Source organism: Herpailurus yagouaroundi, unplaced genomic scaffold (genome assembly GCF_014898765.1).
Source record: "Herpailurus yagouaroundi ecotype Mexico unplaced genomic scaffold, PumYag 267, whole genome shotgun sequence".
NCBI lineage: Eukaryota > Metazoa > Chordata > Mammalia > Carnivora > Felidae > Herpailurus > Herpailurus yagouaroundi.
The window spans coordinates 404239-419716 of record NW_024412484.1 but is presented as its reverse complement, the minus strand read 5'-3'; the positions used below and the strand labels follow the sequence as shown (position 1 = coordinate 419716).

At 61.5% G+C, this 15478-nt stretch overlaps 1 protein-coding gene across 1 annotated transcript in view; it reads left to right on the top strand.

Annotated features, from left to right (window-relative positions):
- Nucleotides 1-15478, top strand: part of VAV2 (vav guanine nucleotide exchange factor 2) — a 129398-nt gene that overhangs the window by 67938 nt on the left and 45982 nt on the right. Inside the window, exon 5 of the mRNA XM_040461483.1 lies at nucleotides 3525-3593. Coding sequence (XP_040317417.1) covers nucleotides 3525-3593 — 69 coding nt within the window. The remainder of the gene's footprint in view (nucleotides 1-3524; nucleotides 3594-15478) is intronic.

The window sequence follows — 15478 nt, the reverse complement described above, 5'->3', positions numbered from 1 at the left end:
AGGTCTCAATGCCCAGGTCCCACCGCCCAGGTCCCACCGCCCAGGTCTCACGGCCCAGGTCTCACGGCCCAGGTCCCACGGTCCAGGTCCCATATCCCAGGTCCCACGGCCCAGGTCCCACCACCCAGGTCCCACATCCCAGGTCCCACCGCCCAGGTCCCACGGCCCAGGTCCCACGGCCCAGATCCCACCGCCCAGGTCCCACGGCCCAGGTCTCACGGCCCAGGTCCCACGGCCCAAGTCCCACCGCCCAGGTCCCATGGCCCTCACCACAGCACAGGAGGATGTGAAGCTAACTGGTCCTCCTGTGTCAGAGACCCGGAACCTGCTTCTCAAGGAGGGTGTTGTGTCTGCAGGTCCTCTCTTTGGCTGGTTTGGGCTTTGTCTTATAAAGCAAGTCTGGCTGCCCACTGCTCAGGTCCTTCCCAGAAAGCAAACCTGAGCCATCTGCCTGAGCTCCTGGAGTCCCAGCCGGCACGGACCTGAGCCCACCACGTTCAGCTCCAGGACCCCCAGGGCGTAGTCCTCTCCCCATGGACCTGTAGGCACACGGGGGGCACATGTCATGCCCTTAGAGGCCACAGCTTTTTAGCAGATTCTTGGAGAGGTCCTGAGGGCGAAGAGCAGAGCCTGATGTCTTGGTTCCAGAGCTAGATTGAAGCTGCACCTTCTCCCTGGAGCCCAGAGCAGGTGCCCAGGAAGTACCAGTGAATGAATGGAGGAGAACGAAGCAGGAGGATTTAGAAACAGGAGTCGGGCCCTCGTCCGTTCTTTGTTCAGGGGTTTCGGTGCAGCCCCCTTAGGGTGCCCTGTTTTCGGTGTCCCCTTTCTCTAGCCGGTGACCGCTTGTGCCCCCAGCACCGGGGCCGTGATTGTCCTGGGCGAGATGTGGCCATGCTGGATGCGGACATTGTGCTTGGGGCGGGGGGAGGTGTCATCTGAGGGGCGTTCCCCCGGAAGCAGCCGTGTGCACCTGTCACTGCCTGTCCCCGGGAGGGGGGTGTGCTGGGTGGGGAAGCCTGGTGGGGCGGAGGAGACGTTGCCTGACGCTTCTGGCCCGGCCGTCCCCTCTGTCCCCTTGGCAGTCCGGGTGGGAAACTTGGCTTCCCAGAAGCCGGGCACCAGGAAGTGTGGTCTCAGGAAGGGCCCGATGGGACGAGAGGATCCCAGCCTGCCCCGATAGGCTGGGGGGGTGGGGGTGGGGGGTGGGGGGCTCGCCACCATTTCTGTGCTTCCGTCTCATCTCCTCCTCTTAAAGCGCACACGGGCTCTACTGTGAACGTCTGGATGTCTCGTTGAGCTGGGAGGGGGATGGGGGGGAATCTGGGTCGTCAGCTGGTGCCTGAGACAGAGGGGACAGAGCACTGGGGGCAGAGTGCCCACCCAGTCGCCCCTGCTCCAGCCCCGCCCGAGCTTTAAGGCACAGCTGGGACGCAGCCCCAGAAGCGGCTCGGGTGCTCTCTGTGTAAATGGGCGTCCCCAGTGTTAAACCAGGGTCAGTGCTGCGGGGTCACGACTCGTGGGTGACTCGAACACCTGTGCGTGGTTTCTCATAAGCTCCCGACGGGGCTTTCCCGCCCCTAATTCGCCGCTGCCCTTTGTTGTTGTTTCCCGGGGCAAAGAGCAGCTCGAGAGCACGTGACATCTGTCCGTCGTCCGCCCATTCGTCCGTCTGTCCGTCCACCTGTCCGTGCCTTTCTAGTGCCAGGCTCTGTGCTGGGCGGACGTGCACCCAGGCCGAGAGCGTGGTCAGATCTTCCCACCTGAGGTGGGGCTTGAGTCGAACCTTGAAGGGAGCTCGGCTTCGGGGGGATGGGCTGGGGCAGGGGACGGAGGGCAGAGGGCGGGGGCAGGGCGGACGGGGGTAAGGCCGCCCCCACCCTGGGTACTCCTGTCTCAGGGCCAGCCCCCCGCGGCCAGGTGGCCGCCCCTCCCTCTCCTGCTCTGGCCCACCCTGGCCGTCGCCGGTCTTCGGCTGTGGCAGAAATGAAATGAACTTCTGCAGCCCCGTTCTTGAGGGGGTTTGTGGCCCGGGACGGGGACGTTAGAATAAAAGAAGCAGATTCTGGGGCGCCTGGGTGGCGCAGTCGGTTAAGCGTCCGGCTTCAGCCAGGTCACGATCTCGCGGTCCGTGGGTTCGAGCCCCGCGTCGGGCACTGGGCTGATGGCTCGGAGCCTGGAGCCTGTTTCCGATCTGTGTCTCCCTCTCTCTCTGCCCCTCCCCCGTTCATGCTCTGTCTCTCTCTGTCCCAAAAATAAATAAAAACGTTGAAAAAAAATAAATAAATAAAAGAAGCAGATTCTGTTCTGCCCAGGTGGACACCTGGGTGCTGAGGACCACAGCCGGCCCTGCCCCCGCTGACCACCCCCCCTTCTCTCCTAGATGCAGTTTGGGAAGACAGTTGGTAGGGACCCTGGGGGTCCCCCCCCCCAGTATGGAACTATGAGAAAATAAAGGGCCTCAAGTCCAGATAAGCTTGGGACTCATGGCCCACTGTCTGCTGGACAGATGTGAGAGGCCCTGACAAGGCCCACAGCAGAGAAGCACAACCCACCCCCTGCCAGGAACTGTGTCCCACACCCTCCAAAAATCAGGGGTTCACCACCTCCAAAATCAGCCTTCGGATTCGACGGTGTCAGGGTCTCTCTCACCCTTGTCTAGAGGAGTTTCGTTGGGGGAGTGGATGCAAGGTGAAGGGACAGAGAGGAGGTGTTGGGGGGGAGCTGTCGGTAGAGACAGATGGACTGTTCCTGAGGCACAAGGCCGAGGGAGGGGAACGTGGCAGGTGCTGGGGGCCCGGGGTGTGGCACCAAGGGGCTGCGTACCCAGGGGGTGACCCAGGAGGGACGGAGCATCGGTGTGGCCATCGAGAAGACATTAAAGAGACTGCCGTGCTCCTCTTGGGGCTCCTCCCCTCGTGGCTCCCTTTCCAGAAAGGAGGCAGGGCCTTTGGGAAGGCAGCGGGGACAGGAGGACACGCTGTGACCCCGAGCCAGGCCCCGGGGCGCGGGCGAGCACCAGCCTTCTTACAGGCCATGGCGCGTGCCCAGCGTGATGGGCAGCCTCCCACACGGCACGCTGGTCCTCGCCCCTGTCCCTGTCCCTGTTCCAGAAGCTCCTCCGTCCCCACCAGAATCCCGTCCTTCGTCCTGGCCTCCGGGAGGATGACGCCGACAGTCCTTCCAGCCGGTGCTAACCACGAGGGCGCCCGGAGAGCCGCAGCGCTGTCACACGGGTGAAGGCTCCCTGCCGTCCCTGACGCTGTTCCCTCATTTGCCAACAGGGCCGCGGGGGCCCATGGAGAGTGACCGACCACCAGTGTCCCAGGGCCGAGCTGGGCACGGCCGTGCTCACCCCTGACGCCTCCACCTGGCTGGTCCCGATGCACGCGCCACCGTCGTGCGGACCCTGCTTCTTCCGCGAGGGCAGACAGAAGCCCGGCGTTGCAGACCCGTGGGGGATTTGAGGCCGGGCGCCCGGCGGGCCGTACAGACCTGCTCACCCCTCTGTCGTCTCTCCACAGGCCCTTTCCCTCGGAGGAGACCGCGGAAAATGACGATGATGTCTATCGCAGCCTGGAGGAGCTGGCCGAGTAAGGAACCGGCAGGGAGGGGTGGGTCGGGGCCAGGGAAGTCTCGCCCGGCTGCCCTGCCCAGGGCCTCTCTGCTCGGGCTCCCCCAGGCCAGAGCGAGAACTCGGGCCTCCGTGAGAGCTCAGACGGATGAGCACGTCTTCACTTCATGCCCCCCTCCGGGTTCTGGAGGCCTCCCGGCTCCCGCTGGCCGTGGGGAGAGCTGGTGTTTCCAGAAGCAGGGGCCCCTGGAGCACAGGCTACAAGCAGAGGCGGTCTGTGGGCTCAGGGCTGGCTGTCTCGCGGCCCGACGGGGGTGGACGAGGGGCTGAGACCAGGTCGCCTGAAGCCACAGGGGGCGTCCACCCCCTGCTCCGCGGCCCCGCCCTTGCGTTGCTCTCTGTCTGCTTCCGGCCCGGCCCCCCTGTCCTGGGATCCCCAGGGACCAGCTAGGAGCCCCGGGCGGTGGCTCTTTGTGAGGAGGTGGTCCGGCCCTGCAGGGCCAGCTGTGGCCGAGGGTCACGCGGCTGCTGCTCAGAGAAGGGGGCGGGCGGCTTCCCCGAGGAGGGGCCGTGGGGTGGGGGAGCTGGGGTGCCCCGACCGCGGGCGAGGAGGCCCTAGAAGCGATGGGCCCGCCCAGGCCCTGGGTGGCGGCTGGTGGCTTCTGCCCCCTGCCCTTCCCATCTCCTGCTGGCTGACTGCGCCCCTCTTTCTTGTCCGGGGGACTCCCCATCTCGCTCCCCTCCTCTTACAACAGACTGAACCCGAAATCCAGGGAGCACAAGAGCCGGGGTCTGTCGTGCACCTGCCGCGTGGGGGCGCTGTTTGCCGCCCTCCCTCGCGTGTGGGGCTGCCTCTAGGGTGAGGGGCGTGGCCCATGTTTTTGCAGGATTCCCACGGATGTAAGCGATCTGAGTCACCCAAAAACCAGCGTGTCAGCACCATGCTGGTGGCCCAGCCTCATGGGAGTCTGCGAAGGAAACACCTCGCCGGCCTGTGGGAGCAGCGTCCCCCCCCAGCCCACCTTCCTGAAGCTGGGCCGGTCCCCGGGGCCCTGGGGGGACCCCGCAGTGAAGTGTGGGGCTCCTGGGGGCGCCTGGTTGGCCCCATTCGGGTTAGAGTCTGGAGAGTGCCCTGAAGGAGGCAAGCGGAGGTCAGGGCCCACTCGAGTCACATCCAGGTCCTGGGCCCCCCGCCCCCCCCCCCCCCCCCCACCGATGCCACTGGTCACCCTGACCGGTCTCAGGAATCGCAGAGGGACTTGGCTTCTTAGGGTGCCGGCTTGAGTGAGAGGCTGCTCCCCCGACCCTGTAAAGGGTGGGGAAACCGAGCCTCAGAGAGGCACGGCTGGAGGGAGGGCCCCCTGGGGGTGAGGGCCCAGCCCATCCCCCGTCTCCCAGCTGCTGATGGCAGGCCCCCTTGCTGCTCGACTCAGGGCTACAACTGCGCCTCGCCCTCCCTTCCTGGCTTTTCCTGCCTTGGAGGTCCTTCTCGTCTGCCACATCTGGGCCTAAGCATCCCCCACTTGGGGAAGCCTCTCGTACCCACCCCCCCCCGACCCCACAGGGCACCCACAGCCCTGTTTGCCTTTGGGCCATCCGTGGGGTGCATCGCAGTTGGACGGTGAAGTGTCTGTCTTCTGTAGACTGGAAGGTTCTGCGGTCAGACTCTGTGTCTCTTCCATGCCCCCCACCTTCCGCCCCCAGCTGCACACACCTCCTACACGCGGTGTGACGGCAAGTCCCGAGCGGTAACAACAGTTCTGGTGGGGGGGTGCCCCTTTGCGGGGCCAGGCACTGCTGGGGCTTCACCTCCTTAGGAAGTCTCTGTGAGGTCCGCTCTGTGGGCTCCCCATGTCACAGACAAGGAGGTAAAGCCCGGAGCCTGAGAGCCCCGTCCAGCGCCGAGGGGGTGGGGTCCTCATCTGTCACTTCTCCAAAGTCACCAATGTGAGGCGGAGGGTCTGTGCCCTCCGGAAACACCCCCCCCCCCCCCCCCCCCCGACCTCCAGAACCAAACACGGGATGCGATCCCTGGCACACGGAGAAGCCGGTGCGGGGGACGCCTGGCCTCGCGCAGCTCAGCAGGGGGGCTCTGTGACATTAAGGGCGGACCTCCTCCGTCCACTGAGCTCCTCGTAAACGCAGTTGCTGCCAACGAAAGTCGTAGATCACGGGGACAGGTTGACTCTGGTCCCAGCTTCTAGCTTAATAACTTTTTCTTGCTTCTAGCTTAATAACTTTTTCTTGCTGTTTCACCGAGAAGCACGTTTTCCTCGCATCTCGTCTCTGCGGGCTCGGGATTGATGTTGATCCGTTATGGCAGTTGGCAAGACCCAAGCCGACCCGCCGTTTCCTACCTGGCCCTGCTGGGGACGGGAGGTGGCCACGCGTCCTCCAGGCTGGAGCCGGGGCAGCGGCTCGGGTCCGTCCTGACGGTGGCGGGGAGCAGGCAGTGACATTTGGAGTGGAGCCGGCTAATTCCTTGCCTTGGGCTCTGGGCCAGGTGTCCGAAGTGATGATCTCCTTGTGCTGCCGAAGGGCCTCCCAGCCGCCCGGCCGCAGACGCTTGGCCGCTGTTCGAGGTTGTCAGAGAGCCCGGCGTGGTTCTCGGGGCGCGGGTGAGGGGCCGCCATGTGTGCGTGGCCCCGTGTACGGCTTTCATTCCGTCGGTCAGCCACGTACGTGTTCAGTGGCCCACTGAACACAAGCGCTCCCTGTGTGTCAGCTCGGGGCCAGGAGCTGGAAGCACAAAGGGGAGGGAGACCCAGCTGCTGCCTCCGGGACCCCGGGTTCGGCAGAGGGTGGCGTCACTTACGAGCTAATGGGCCATTTTGGGGTCAGCGTGGTGAGGGTGGCAAGAGGGGCGAACCTGCCCCTGGCATCGCTGGAGGAGAGAGGGGGGCCTCCCGTGTGCGGCCTTTGGGAATACTCACCGGGGGCGTCCAGAACCTTCACTGTCCCCGGTGTCCCCAGGAGGTTCCTGAGAGCCTTGCAGCGTCAGCCCAGGCTCCGCAGCGAGAGCCCCCTTCTGGGCCCCCTGGAACAGGTGCATCAACTGTGTGGGAGAATCTGTCCGTCCGACGGGCCTGGGAGCCTCGGCTCTGGCACCTACTTGCGTGGTCTTTCCAAGTTACCCGCCTCTGTGCCTCGGTTTCCCTCTGTGTACCACGCGGCGTCAGGACCTGCTTCGGGAAGACCGTCAGTGATGTTGCGGGTGGCGCCGCGCCCCGGGGGCACATCGCGAGCCCCCCCCCCCCCGCCCCCCGTCTGCCCGTTTCACCAAGATTGTGGCTTTTTTCCCCCCAGTTTCCAAATGGCTGTGGCAGTGCTGTCCGGGAGAATGAGGACACAGCCACACGCACGACTGACTGCAGATTTTACGGTAGCCACATCAAAACAGAAAAAGGCAGCGTTAATTCTAAGAACGTGCCTTTAGCCCCACGGGCCCGAAGTGTGTAGTCAGCGAGACTGATCGTCGGGCAGCTTGCCTTCTCTCGTGCCGCACAAGGTCCAGGCTGGTGCGTGTTAGACGCTGACGGCACAGCTCAGTTTACGGGGCCACGTCTGTGAGCTCGCAGCCACGTGTGGCCGGTGGCCCCTGTGAGCTCAGCACGGGTCGCGGATCCAGCACGTGGTTCCACGAGCCGGTGCGGAGCCCTCCCCACGTCTGGATGGACGGTCGTCGTGCTCTCAAGCGCTCCAAGCTCACTTTCGAGATCCCTGGATAACGTACAATCACATGATAGAGCAGCTGGTTGCAAAAATTAACACAAAACGTTGCCACTCAAACGGCCTGTTTCCAGCTCCCGGGGCGCCATTACTGACCGCGGGGCTGGGGGCTGTGCTCTTGGGGTCCCCCGCCCCGCATTTGGACATGGCACCTTTGGGAGGCGAGGGGGGCGTGGCTGGGTCACAGCCACAGGACACCCCGGCTCTGCTCAGCGGCCCTGCCTGAGGGAGTGGGGGTGGGAGGCAGGGACGGCGTGTCAAGCCCCACGGTGACGGATGGCGGGCCAGCCACGCGGGAGATGTGAGGCCGAGGTGCCCTGACATGTGCGGGCTCCCACTGGAAGGGCTGTCCTCCCACCCGTGCCGGCCGCCTCCTGAGCCCCTGGGACAGGAGCTCGGAGACATCACCGGCGCGGGGCCTTGGGCTCCTTCTCTGCTGTCCCCTGGGACTCGGGACCGGGCTCTGGCTTTGCTCGGTGACTTTCCCTGTCCTTTCCAGGGGCCTCCGTTGCCCCAGTGACTTGGTGCCGTTCACTCCTGCCGTGTTGGCGAGCCCCTGCTCGTTCCAGCCCGAGAGGAGCAACTTGGGACGCGTTAAATCCTTCTCAGGGCCTCAGTTTCCCCACCTCAGAGATGAAATCAGCCGGCTGATGTGCGGGTCCATTGGAGCCCGAAGGAGACCCCCCGTGCTCAGCCCCTCATCGCTTCCCTGGGGGTGGTAGTGACTTTCAGGCGTAAACAAACGTAACTGTGGCGTAGGGACAGAATTTACCCGGAAATGTATAGCTGCGTGCTTTGCCGAATCCTAAAATCACTTTGCGGCTTTCAACGTGTCATGTTGGCATCGTTGGGGTAATTTTTTTTAATGTTAACTTATTTATTTTTGAGAGAGAGACAGAGTACACGCAGGGGAGAGGCAGAGAGAGAGGGAGACACAGAATCCGAAGCAGGTTCCAGGCTCTGAGCTGTCAGCACAGAACCCGACACGCATGGGTCTCGAACCCATGAACCATGAGGTCATGACCTGAGTTGAAGTCAGATGCTTAACCGACTGAGCCACCTGGGTGCCCCAAGGGATCATTTCTTTAAATGTTTATTTATTTATTTTGAGAGAGAGACAGAGAGAGAGAGAGAGAGAGAGAGAGAGAGAGCGAGCAAGCAGGGGAGGGGCAGAGAGAGAGGGAGAGAGAGAATCCCGAGCAGGCTGCATGCTGTCAAGACAGAGCCTGACTCAGGGCTCAAGCTCATGAACCATGAGTCATGACCTGAGCCGAAATAAACAGTCGGACGCTCAACTGCCTGAGCCCCTCTGGTGCCCCTGGGGTAATTTTTTAAGATGCGTAAAATGTAGGCGTGTCCCAAGTTGATGCTCCTTCAATGACACGAGGATGTCTTTTGCAGCGGGGGCTTTCCCCTCCTCGGGAGGAAGGTGGGGCGCACAGGGGTGGGGGGCAGACGCTGTGCTTCTCCTGCCCCACCCTCAGGTGCCCCTTGTGGGCAGGGGATGAGAACAGTCGCTGTGCCCGACCGTGACCTTCACCCGAGTGACAGCGCATCCCCACCCTCCGTCCTCGCCCGTCCGCCTCTCCCAGCCACAAAGAAAGCTTATTCGAAACCTGTCCCCAGTTCGCGGACGTTCAAGCCACCTCCGTGAAAGTTCTGTGTCTCGTGGACAGACCTGCACGTGTGGGGACGCCCACCTTGTGTCGGGGGTGGGGGCGCAGGCTTGGGGACGTCTGCTGTTCACCCCCAGAGGATGGCTTTTCCAGAGGGGACAAGCTTGGAAACAGACTATGTAGGAACAGTCCCGTTAAAAACAAATAGCAGCCCCCAGCCCTGTGGGGCAGCCCCTCCCCAGCCCCTGTCCCCCGTGGAGGACCTAGAAGAACAGCCCCACAGTCTGGAGGAGGTCGAGGCAGAGCCCCCCCAGGGTGGACGTGTGGATGGACGCCCTCCTGGGTCATCCCGGGAGGCCGCCGTCCTTAGGCTCATAACAGGAGCCTGGCTGGAGTGGGGGGGGGCAGGCGGGAGGGTCTGTGCAGGTGTCTCACTGCCCCGGGGCACCTTCCAGAACTCAGTGCCCTGGCTCTGGGCTGGGGAGGCGGTGACAGCCGGGCACAGCCCTCTTTCGACAAGGCCGCCTTCCGTGCTGGCCGAGCCTCCTCTCACCTGGCCGTTCGGGCTTCCTTTGCACAACTGTGTGCCCGGCACGTGCGGCGCCAGCCGGGGTCTCCTGGGCAGCACGTGGCGCCTCAGACCCTGCGGAGGGTCTCCCCGTGCTCCTGTGAGCTCCGTGAGGCCTGGCCAAGTGGAGGGTGCGAAGCCATCATCCCTGGGGTACACGCCGGGTCTGTTCCCACGCAGAGCCCCGCAGGTGGGTCCTGGAGCCTTCCCTCTGGACGCAGAGGAGAGGCAAAGGTGCCCGAATGCAGCGACTAAAGGTCAGAGGTTCAACTTGAACCAGGTCCAACCCCAAGGGCCACGGGCCTCACCGCCCTCCCTGCCCCAGGGCTGTCTGACAGAGCCCGCCTTGAACCTGCTCTTGTGACTCCTGCCGAGCTATCCAGGCTCCGGCTCCGTCCACGGGGCCTGGGGCACTGGGAGGGCTTCTTGGAGGAGGGTGTTGCTGGAAGTACACCTTGAGGGAGGGAGCATAGGATTTGCTGGCGTGTGATTTAGGAAACCTTCCCCCACCCCACCAGGCTGGTTACCGCCTCATGTTGGGCCAGGGTCCTGGGAGCATCTGGGTCTCAGCTGTGTCCGTCTGTCACGTAGGAATTGAGGGCTGGCAGTCCTGTGCCCAAAGTCACCCTGTCTGAATGTGTGGCCTCGTGGTGGGGCAGGCAGCACTGGGGCCCTGGCCTCTCTCTCCTGCCCCTGTGGTCTGGACAAGCCGCCTGATGCCCCCCCCCACCCCCCTTCCACAGCTGGGCAGAGGGCAGTCCGTCTGAGCCCTGCCCGGTAAACAGGCTCCAGTAACTTCCTGTCATTCTGGTGACAGAGATGACTGGCCGCCCAGCACCGTGCTCCCCGCAGCTCTGAGGTTTCCTGCTCTGCCCCCGGAACACCTCGGTCTCTCCGTGCACGGGCCTGAGCTGCCCTGGCTGGCCTGGGCCTTCGGTGGCCTTGCAGCCCTGCTCCCCGAGCCCAGCACTGCGGGAAAGAAGTCTGCTCATGCTCTGTGCTGAAGCGGGCCGGGGGGGCCCTTATCAGTGAGTGCCGCCCAGCTGCCCCATTGCCACCCTGCCCTGCTAGAGATTCATGTGTGCAGGCCAGCGGATAGAACACAGGCTTCTGTGAATTTCTGTTTTTAATACCTCATTAGGCCCGGTCTTTTCAGGACCAAGGCGGTCATAGCGCTTCCGTGGCCTGATTTAACAGTCTCTGCAGGTGGGGGAGGCCAGTGCAGAAGGAAAGCTTTCGAGATGTGAATATTCAGCTTGGTCCCAGAAGGAAGCAGGGACCAGCTGGGCTTGGCCGGAAGGAGAGGTTCCCCTTCTGTTTAACAAGGGCCTTTCTCAATCACTTTCTTGATAGTGTCTTCTGGGACGCCATGAGTATTAAAGACTAGGTCTCTTTGACATTATGTCTCTTGTGTTCAATCATGCCTGACACAACGAATAGGCCTAACATCCTGGATCGCATCATGAAAAGTCCTGTCGTGTGGAGGTACCTGCTGTCCCCGATTACAAAACTGCATCCCGCAAAACCCAGCCTAGAGGTCACCTCCTCCGAGAAGCCACCCTGACTTTACTCGGCTGAATGAAGTCCTTCTTCGCTAGAAGATTAAAAACCACACCAGGATTTCTTTGTCACTGTGTTGTCGTGGCCTCCCCGTGTTTGTCCCCCACCCCTGGAAGCGAGCTCCCCTTCAAGGGCGGGCAGCTTGACCTGAGCCCTGCACGCTGGCACAGAGAACGTGCCGGGTGGTAGTGGGGGAGGTCCCGAGCCTTTGCTCTTTCCGCTCTGGGGACCGGAGCGCAGTCCTCAAGTGCTAGGCCCTGGTCTTTCACAACACTGCAAAGTGGGTGGTCCTGCCCCCATTCTGCAGTTGAAGAGATGAAGGCTCAGAGAGGGTAGGTGACTTGGCTGTGGTCACACAGCACACTTGACGTGAGCAAAGTGGGGACTGAAACCCTGAGCCATCTGCTGCTGTGGCCCAGGACCTTCCTCGGCTTCCCCTTATGACCCAGCTCAGGGGGTGGGGATGCTTTTGCATCCCTGGAAAAGAGAGAGAGAGCTTCGGTAGAGAGCACGGTGCTGGTGAACTGGGCTTCCCCTGGGAGCCTGGGAGCCACCGTCTCGTCTTGATGTGCTCCTACGTGGCTTGGCAACCTTGGGGGACTGTCTTGCCCTCTCTGGGCCCTGGCTTCCCCACCTGTGGGAACGGCAGCGTCTCCCACACAGGTTGGGGTGAGGGTCTGCCGAAGGCGTGTAGGCCCGCCTTCCTGGCGTGGGAGCAGCGTCTGGTCCCTTGTCTGTCTGTCTGTCCCTACGAGCAGCCGTGCAGCCCACAGCTCGGAGGCCCCCTCTCTCTGCTGCCCGGCGCAAACCGGGGTCAGGAAGTGTCCGATTCGATTTCCAAGTAACAAGTTAAGGGTGGCTCGGGATCCCTGCTTCCCAGCATCAGGCCGCCCGGGGCTGGCGCACCTCCGCGCCTGTCAACAGTGTTTTATGTCCGCGTAAACACGCGGGCTCGCCCGGGGCGGATGGCGGACAGTTTGTTCGCCGTTTTTTGATTTTCCTCAGGCGGCGGGGGCGGCGGGGGCCTCTTGGAGCAGCTGACTTTCTGTAACAAAATCGGGGCGGGCGGGCCGGGCTTTGGGGGCCAGACCCCGGGGTCTGAGGCGGGAGGGGCCGCGGGCCATTGTGAGGATGAAAATAATTGCCGGGATTTAGCATCTGTCAGAGCAGCTGCCCGCTGGAGCAAAAAGATGGGGGGAGGGGAGAGGGGAGACAGGGAGGGGGCGGGGGGTGCAGGTCACTGGCCCCGGCGGGGTGGGGGCCGGGGAGGCCGAGGGGAACCGGGCAGGTCTCTCTGGGGCGTGGGGCCCCGAGGCTCACCTGCCCTTTCCGACTTGGTCCAGGATCTCCCCCCACCCGCCCCGTTCACACCGTCCTTGGGCTCGCTCGTAGGTGCGGGGACAGAGAAGGGCCATCTCTGAAACCCGTGAGGCCCAGGTCAACACTGATGCCTGGGGTCTGGACCCCCCCGCCTCTGTGTTTCAAAACCTGGGCGTATTGAATGCCGATGGCGTCTGTTCATTGAGTGCGGGCCCCTGTGCTGAATATGGGCCCATCCAACCTCCCCTCCCACCCCCTGCAGAGGCGGGCAGGCCGCAGCCACCGCTTACCGAGCACCGGCTGGATGCTAGGCCTCAGCTAGCCATTTGCATCGTGGTTGATCCTTCCAACGAGGGGTTGGGGTTATTCCTACTTCACGGATGGGGAAACTGAGGCTTAGGCTCTCCTGCCCAGAGTGACAGAGCCAGGCAGGGCTGAGCATCCAGCTGGGACTCGCCTGACTGCTTCACCTCGGGGTCGGGGAGGGGGTGCGTGGAGGGGGGACTAGTGAGAGTCAAGTTCCCAACTTGAGTAGGGAGACCTGGTGTGCACCTGTCTGGCCTGAGGAGGTGGGGACCTGTCGGCTCTTGTCCAGTGCTGATCGAGTGCTGTTAGCCACACAGTCCGGCGTGACAGGGATGCTGAGTTTTTCCATGAAGTGTAGCCTCTGGTGACTTACAACCTCCACAAGGTACGTCTCTGTTGGCCCGAGGGGCTGATGCGCAGAGAATTAAGGTACAGTCGGAACGCAAACCAATCGGAGCTCTGTGGAATGGCCCTCTGCTGATGCACAAGGCGTTTCCGGCTTTTGCAGGACTGGGGGCAGTTGGGCTGGGGCTGGGTCAAGTGCTCCGGGCCCAGGTGGGAGGCCCCCTCCCCCGTGGGACCGTGTGCAGGCCCTGGGTCATAGCCAGACACTCAGGGAGCGGTGTTACCAGAGAACAGAGGCCAGGGTCCTCCCACGGGTGGCTCTACGTGCCGGACACTCAGACACTCGGGGGACCTTCCGCCCTCCATTCCCCAACCCCCCATCTGTCGTTTCCAGCCACGGCCGTCAGATGCACTGGGCCCAGCTGGTCATGACATAAACGAATCTGTTTCAACAGATGCCTGAGACTCGTGATCTGGCCCCTACCCTGTTCAGGAAACTCACTCTTGGAGACGATGCCTTTGCTAAAAACCAAGGCGATGGTGGGATGTCCGTGCCAGTGTTGGCCAGAGGAACTGAACTGTTGGGATGCAGAGCTTGTCACCCCTACTGTATTCTAGAAGCATCTGTATCTCCGACATGACTGCTGCCCTGTCAGTCTCCCCACCTGGACCGTGAGATCCACGGCGTAGAGTTGATGCCTTCATCAAGTTGCTGGCACAGAATCGGTCTTAGGATAGGTATTGATTTAACCAATCGAATCTGATAGGTGTTTTCTCTTAGTTGCCGAGTTAAACGAATGTTTGATTTTACTTTCGTAATTGTTTAAGGTTTATTTAAGTAATTTCTGTACCCAACATGGGGCTCGAACTCGTGACCCCGAGATCAAGAACCACGTGCGCTGCCGACTGAGCCAGCCGGGTGCCCTCATAACTTTGTATTAAGAAGAAACCCTCTCTCTACTTTGCTGTTTCGTGTAGTCCCCTCCCTTCTCCCATAACAGGGAGCATGCTTGAAGTGTCATTCTAATGCCACTATTTTGTGGTTTCAGATAATATGCACGGACCTTCGTTGGCCTGCATTAAACAGTGTTTGGGAGAGTGTTTTCGTAAGTGAAAGGAAGGTAAATGTAGAAAGTGTGGGGTTGTGAGTGGTCTACGGCCGTAGGATGAGGACCCTTTGAGGAGGGGAAACTGAGGCCAGTATAGTCAGGTGACCGACAAGTCACTTCCCCAGTCTTCAGCAGGCATTGGGTAACAGACATTTTGCACAGCAGAGACAAGGGAGGGTGTCTGCATTTTTTAGATTTTTCTGTCGCAAGTTAAGACACAAGTGTACAACTCTTCATCTTGGGTTTCCGGGGGCCTGTTTTCAGCCGCAGGGCCCTGAGTGAATCAGAAGAGGTGAATGGGAAAGGGTGTGGAAAGAAAGAGGTGAATGCGAAAGGGTCCCCATATGAATGAATGGCCCTTCTCTTTATTGATTTTGACAAAGGAAACAGGCTGAGAACCTGGTAGTGGACATGTGTTGGGGTAACCGCCCTGGGTGTATTCCCAGGGCCCTAGTCTGTGGCGTCTTGTCCCTTCTGAATACAGGGAAGTAACTGTGTCCCGTCACTCTCCCCTGGAGGAACCCCAGGTTCTCCAAGGTGTGCACACTGTGGGAGGGAACGGGGAGCCTGTAGCCTTTGCCCAAGGGTGCTTCCGGGTCCAAGTAGAAAGCTGCAAGTCATGCCGGCTTGAGGTGTCAGAGGAAAGACATGGGCGCTGGTAGAGCGGCCAGAAAATTAGGAGGAAAATGCTGGAAGGGAGGGACCCAGGAGAAAAGGAGCCCCAAGCCGCCAAATCTAATAATCCGCCGAGGGGCGCCTGGGTGGCGCAGTCGGTTAAGCGTCCTACTTCAGCCAGGTCACGATCTCGCGGTCCGGGAGTTCGAGCCCCGCGTCAGGCTCTGGGCTGATGGCTCGGAGCCTGGAGCCTGCTTCCGATTCTGTGTCTCCCTCTCTCTCTGCCCCTCCCCCGTTCATGCTCTGTCTCTCTCTGTCCCAAAAATAAATAAACGTTGAAAAAAAAAATTAAAAAAAAAAAAAATCCGCCGAAAGCCTTAGCTGGCCGTTAAATCTCATCACACAAGAAAGACCCTGAGAAGCTGAATTCAGCAGCCGTTTGGGCTGGCTGCTCACTGCTTGCGAAGACCGAGTGTGAAGCGTGAGTCCAGTTAACTGTCTGCCAGAACATGTATTGATTGGTAGGAACAATGGAACCTCTGTAATGGGTCTTCGGTCAGGTCTGATGTCCAGTAAAAAGTCCTCAGACTTGTGAAGAAACAGACAAGAGTCATATTCAGGAAGAAAAAGTCAACCTTGAGATGACTCTGATGTTACCATGAGCAATTTTGTAAACACGGTCAGGAACTTCAAGGAAAATATGTGCCAGATGAATGAACAGACGGGGAGCCTCGGC